General features: G+C 36.4%; 1 protein-coding gene across 1 annotated transcript in view; it reads left to right on the top strand.

Moving 5' to 3' along the window:
- The window catches only part of EFHC2 (EF-hand domain containing 2), a 172,215-nt gene that overhangs the window by 147,246 nt on the left and 18,463 nt on the right, over positions 1–6,506 (top strand). Inside the window, exon 14 of the mRNA XM_006917910.1 lies at positions 6,300–6,405. Within this exon, the coding sequence (XP_006917972.1) occupies positions 6,300–6,405 (106 nt within the window). The remainder of the gene's footprint in view (positions 1–6,299; positions 6,406–6,506) is intronic.

The raw sequence follows: 6,506 nt of genomic DNA, 5'->3' as shown, positions 1-6,506 counted from the left end.
GAAGAATTTATGGAGGTTTTAGGAAAACACTTTAACACTGTAAGCTGGGACTTTAAAGTACAAAGGCTGACTTCTTTAACAAGCATAGAAACACTTAAAAGCCAGAATTAGTGTTGCTCTTTAGAGTGGTCACCCTGGAAGGCTGTGCACTGATTCTAACAATGTTGTCGCAGAAAATTCTTCAGAATTGCCTTCACAGCCTTTTCAAAAGAATTTTATCCAGAGTGGCAAATCATTGTCTTTTGACCATGGATCAGAGTCTTAGAAAGAGCCAAATGTTGTTTGGAGAGGAGCAAAGTAGAGAATTCAAGTGGAGAATCATGATGCCAAAATTTGTGATTAGAAGCACAGCGTGGAGTAAGGTGATAAATTTTCTCTCCAATTCATAATTTGAAAGGATGGATAGGATTTGGTGCAGGGAGGACTCCATGACAGGTGAATGGGGAGATAATACTCAGAGTGTAAGTATAGGCACTGACCTACTTGTTCTCACTCCCCTAACAGTCAAGCCTTTTTCCATCTCTGAACTGCTTCCCTTTGTCTCCCTCTCCTCCAACCTGGGCTATTTTTAGAACTGGTGCTCTCCCTTGTTTCCTAGTCTTCTCCCTCTCACAACCTCATCTAACAGTGGTGTATATTGGATACAGTATATATTATAATAGCAAATGAGGGCATGAAAAATCTCATTATATCAGTGGTCCAGGGGAGGAAGCTGTGGCAGAATTTTGGAGCAGGGAGGAAGACTGGGAGACTAATTTCTCATCAACACGCTCCCAACTCGTAGCTCTCCTTCCTCTTTCCAAGTCTGACTTGTATGAGTTTACTACCTTGAAAAGCATGTTTCAAGATCTCAAATCTACTTTTTATACTTAAAATTTTTTTATATTAAACTGATAGATGTTCATAGTAAAAAAAAAAATCAAATCATTCTAAAAAGCTTATTCCAACAAAAGTAATTTTCAGCCCACATCCCTCCCCACCTCCCAGACCCATTCATAAGAAGCAGCCACTTTCAGCCCTTCTAGCTGTTTCTTCAAACATTTAAATAGCATGCATCTACCATATTTCTATGTTTCTCGTTTTTAGACACTGCTACTAACTTCCTGCTAGGATGCTTGAGAATTTAGCATAATATTGATTCCCATTATTGTTCTTTTTGGATGCTCTTAGGATATTCTTTTTATTCCCACTGTTCTGGAAGTTCAGGATGGGGCCTTATGGTGTGCGTGTGCATGTGCGTGTGTGTGTGTGTGTGTGTGTGTGTGTGTGTGTGTGTGTGTGTGTCTGTCTGTCTATCTGTCTATACGGATTCAATGTGCATAACACTTTATGGACTTTTCCGATCTGTAGGCCTTGTTCTTTGGTTCTGAGAAATTGTCTATTAATTTTTAATAATTTCCTCCCTTCCATTTTCATTTTTCTTTTATGACAACTCCTGTCATTAAGATTTTAGATCTCCTGAATTTGGACCTTTTCTCTCCCCAATTTTCTTTGTCATTATGATATAGTTACTAAGGTATTTCCTTAACTTTATATTCCACACTTTGTACTGTATCTATTGACTACTATCATATTTTTGATTCCAAGGACACAGTTTTAGTCTGAATGTTCCTTTTTTGTAGTCTTCTGTTCTTTTTTCATGAATGTAATATATCCTCTTACCTTACACCTTTCTTTTTTCTACCTGAATTGTCTTTGTTTCTCTGATCCCTTTTTTTTTTTCTGTTGCCATTTTAGCTTCTGGCCTTAATGCTGGAAGCTTTGGGGGTGGATCTTGTTGATTGGTGGGTTTCACTGCATGAGTCACCTACTAGCCCTCATTTTCATTAGGTAATCCCTAGAAACTAGAATCTGGAGATCTTTCTGGGACCATTCAGAGTATTGAGAGAAGAATCCTATCTTTTCCTGCTGGAGCAAGAGATAAGATGGGATGGGGGAAAAGGAGGAGAATTTAAGCATGGCCACTGGTGTTCTGCAAATAGGAAAGGGGAAGGAAGGGAGCTGAGAGGTCCAAGTTCAATGCCCTCCATTGTGCTTTATCTCCCCAAGACTGAAACTTCTTTAGTTGAATTTCTCTGGAGAACAAGCCTCGCACACCTACAGAGAACAATACAGTGTAGAGGAAGATACTTGAGCTCCAGCTGCTCTTTTATTCAGGCTTTCAAACAGTCCTTGTTTTCAGTCCCACACCTATCCCTGCCTTGGAGTCTGCAAGGACACCTGGAGTCTGCAGTAGCTGAGCCTCTCAAGAGTTTTGCGGGCCACACTGGTTAGTCTCTAAGTGCCTCCTGCCTCCACCATAGACATTTAGAATTCAGCTTCCCTTCCTCAGCTCTGCCCTTGGCCTGTTTTCCACCTTGCAAAAGATTTTGATATCTCTTGTCCATTCTTGTCTTATTTCCATTTATCTTTGTCATTGTGGATTATTACCCATTTTTATTTATTGTCATTTTGGTGAGATTTTGGTGAAAAAGGGAGATAAATATTTGTGATCAATCTATCATGATTTACTGTAACTCTATTGACTTCCCAAGAGCAAATAATTCTTCCAAGAAGCATTAGCTAGTTTTATCCCTTTTAATTGAAAGATTTTTTGTTCTTACTTCCTTGCTCCTTTTGGGGTGATTTCCATACCCATGGAGATCCTCTAAGACAGAAATGAAAAGAAAAACTTGGAATATTATACTTCATTAGGTCAACTCTTCCCTGAGCCTGGCTCTGAGACTTTAGAAAGATTAAATCTTTCAAACATTTTTCCTCAGAAAGATTTTATACATCAGTTCTAAGCTGTGTACTCCTTGATTTACAACTTTTAATCTTTCCTGAACATCATTTTATTTGGGAACATCCTTCCCAAATATCCTTTGAAATAGATACATTGAGTCTGACATATCATAAGTTAGGCAAGGAAGAAGGCTGGGGGCCCAGGAGTAACAGGCAAGCATGAATAAATATTGGACTTATTGGTAATATGGTCTGATAATAGGACCTCAAATGGTGACTTCCAGAAATTTTTCTGTAAGTTCCAATGCCATCATCCAGGGAAAATGAAGATTCGGGAATGGGGACTCAGATCAGAGGAACTTTAGGGAAGCCTTTCTGAGGAAGCAACATTTGAGTTGAGACTTTTCAGACAAAGAGACCAGAAGGTGCAAATGCCTTTCATTTCTGGGAACAATCTTGGTATTCTCAGATAACAAGAAGGCTAGTGTACCTGGAACATTGTGAACAGGGAGTTTTCAGATGAGATCAGAGAGGTCAGCAGTGACCAGAATACATAGGGTCTTATAAGCCTTAATAAGGAGTTCAGCTTGTGTTCTAAGTGGATCAGGAAGCCATTGGAGAGTTGCAAGCAAGGAATTCATTGATGTGATATGTGTTTTAGAAGGATCATTTTGGTGGAGGATTGTCTGCAACAAGATAAGAATAAAAGCAACCAAAATCAAGATACAAAGCTATCACTGTAATGCAAGAGAGATAGTGGCTTTAAATTAGTGAATAGTAGAGGAGTTGGAGAAAAAGAGATTTGTGATAGGCTATGGGGTAGAACCCACAGGACTGATTAGTGAATTGTATGTGAAGGGTGAGATCTGATGTGATCCTGGATCTGTTTGATAGTCTTTTGTCTAGTTCCCAAATTACTGGAATATTATACTTCTGAAACCTCTAGGGTTAAATAAGTGCTTCCTGTAATTGATGTAATAGGGATTTACTGATGATTAATTCATACTGTAGGAACAGATAGAGAAACTTACTTCATTGGTGATCTCGTCCAATCTCCCAGTCTGGTGCTTTAAATACCATCTATATGCCAATGACTCCTGCATTTCTATTTTCAACTTGAACCTTTTCTCTGAACTTCAGGCTCATATACCCAACTGCTCATTGTCCGTCAGAATGTAACATATCCAAAACCAAACTCCAGATCTTTTCTCCCAGTCTGTAGCCCTTGCAGTATTTCCTATCTCAGTTAGGGCAGCTCTGTTTTTCCAGTTGCCCAAGCAAAATTTTTGGAGTTGTCTAGAATTCATTCATTCATTCATTCATTCATTCTCTCTTTTCCCCTCCTTCCCCCCTTCCCTCTCTCTCCAATCTTTCAAGAATCCTACATTCAAAATATATTCAGAATTAACCAGTTTTCACTGCCCTCCATTGCCACCAATATCATCTAAGCTGTCATTATCTTTCATCTGGATTACTGCAAAGGACTGCTAATTGCCTTGCCGTTTTGGCCTTGCTCTTACATTCTTTTCTCAGTATATCAGCCGGAGTGATCTTTAGAAAATATAACTTAGATCCTATTACGGCTCTGTACAATGTGCTCATTGGCTCTTAGTTTTCCTCAGTCTGAAAGTCAAAGGCCCTTCATGATCTCATTTTCTGACCTCAGCTCCTACTAAAGAGTATTAGGGAATACTTTTCTTCAAAGACTCCATGCTAAATGAAAGTTTCTTACAAAACGTCTTTAATTGATTGAGTTTTAGTTCTTCTCCCAAAACACACACAAAATAAAGGACATAATGGTCCTGCATTTTGGCTACAAATATTTCCGTAAACAAAGCATGTTCTTTCAAGGAGTTCAAATGGCAAGTGAGCCAAAATTCAGAGGATAGACAGTGGTAGTGGGAGCATATTGGAGTTGTATCCCAGTATCCTTGGCCAAAGAAAATGTACACAAAAGAATTACTGAATTCCCTTTCCCCTCTTCCAATCACTGTTTACTCTACTTTGTTTAGATTGATGGGTCTATGTCACTTTATCTTGTAACATTTAATTTATTGCTCCTAATTTTTATTAGTTTATAAATATGAGTTATTATTTTCTTAATATTTTGAGAAAAATGAGAAAAGTCTTTTGACCGATTATGAGTATGTTGTTTTTCTACTTTTATCATCTCTGAGTTTTCTTATAATTATCCTCCATTCATCCTCGCATTAGTAACTTGTGCACCTAACTTACTAGTTGGAGGAGTGTGTTGATTTGGAGGTTTCGAGAGAAAGGCAGGAGCCTAAGGCAGGGTGGAACAGTGGCTTAGTGACCACTTTTGTGTCACATGACCAGTATATATTTAACCTTAAAAATAGGCAGAATGTGGTGAAATTCGGAATAAGTGGTATTGAGGTATTACACAAAGTATTTTGTTTGTGTGTAGGTCATTATAGCAATTGTGTTGATATTACTGGGTCTTAACAGCGAAAACTCTATTACGGTTAAGGATGAATTTATGTCAATGTACATAATTAGGAAATAGTAGTCAAATAGATTTATTATTTTTTTTTATTTAATATATTTATTTAAATCACCTCACTTTTTACATGGGATGCTTCATAGTATTACCAAATGGAAAAATCTGAATCACTTGCTGTTAATGGAAGGTAACTATAAAAATAAATATAATGAACCCAAACTAATGTTATTAAAGTCTACCTAGATTCTGTAACCTGAGACATGTTTTATAGATTTATTATTTTTGATCTGTAGTTTAATGGTACAGGATAATCATTTGTTTATTTTTAATGAAAATAGGCTTAATTTTTTTTCTGATTATAAATTTAAAGACATTCGGATAATACAAGAAAGTCTAGGAAAAAGCAAAAATCTTTATCTCTCTTCACAGAGATAGGTATTGTTCAGTGTATTGTTACTAGACTTTTTTCTATGCCTTTTTATATAAGTATAAACCTAAAGTAAGATCATAACTCTACTTGCTATTTTATAACTTCCTTTCCACTCAACAGTATGTCATGAACATATATTTCTATAACAGCATGTATAGATCTAAAGAACCCCTTTTAATGTCTACATAATAAATGATAAAGATGTCTTTTATTTTTCCTAAAAATATATTAGACAAAGTGAATCTAAGCTTGCCTTAAAGATTTAAAAGGCATGCAATTTAAGAAATATAAGGGCATTTTATTTTACTGACATATAGTGTCAACCATATTAGACTTAAAAGACCTTCACATATTGTTAACAAAATATAACAGTGGTCTTAGTTACTGAATAAACTAATTTGTTTCTGTGGCAACTGCGACAAATATTTATTGAACACCTACTAAGGGCCAGCATTGATCTAGATGCTGGGATACTTTGGTTGATTAGATTTGTGAGATCTCTGCTTGCAAATAGTTTACATTCTGAAGGGTTGGAAACAGATACAAACTAAAAATAAATAAGAAAAATATCATTCATTGAAGTACCCCTAATAGTATGTTTTCATGGTAGCATTTAAACTGACATTTTGGTCCTGAAATTTGCAGATTGAGTCAAATCATATATGACAATTATATTTTCAGGTTTGAAGACAATGAAAAACAAATCAATTATGAGTCATTTTTCTGTGTCCTGAACTGGAGAAAACATCCAATGCCTGAACTGGTAGCAATATCGCCCTTGAAAGAGGTAAAATTAACACTTATTTTAAAAACCAGCTGTGGTACCTCCCTTGCACTTTTAATATCTTTTATCTTAAAGTTATTTTTCCACGTAAAATTTTCCGGTTT

Source organism: Pteropus alecto, unplaced genomic scaffold, assembly GCF_000325575.1.
Source record: "Pteropus alecto unplaced genomic scaffold, ASM32557v1 scaffold77, whole genome shotgun sequence".
In the NCBI taxonomy this organism is placed as follows: Eukaryota; Metazoa; Chordata; class Mammalia; order Chiroptera; family Pteropodidae; genus Pteropus; species Pteropus alecto.
This window is presented reverse-complemented; position numbering and strand designations above follow the sequence as displayed.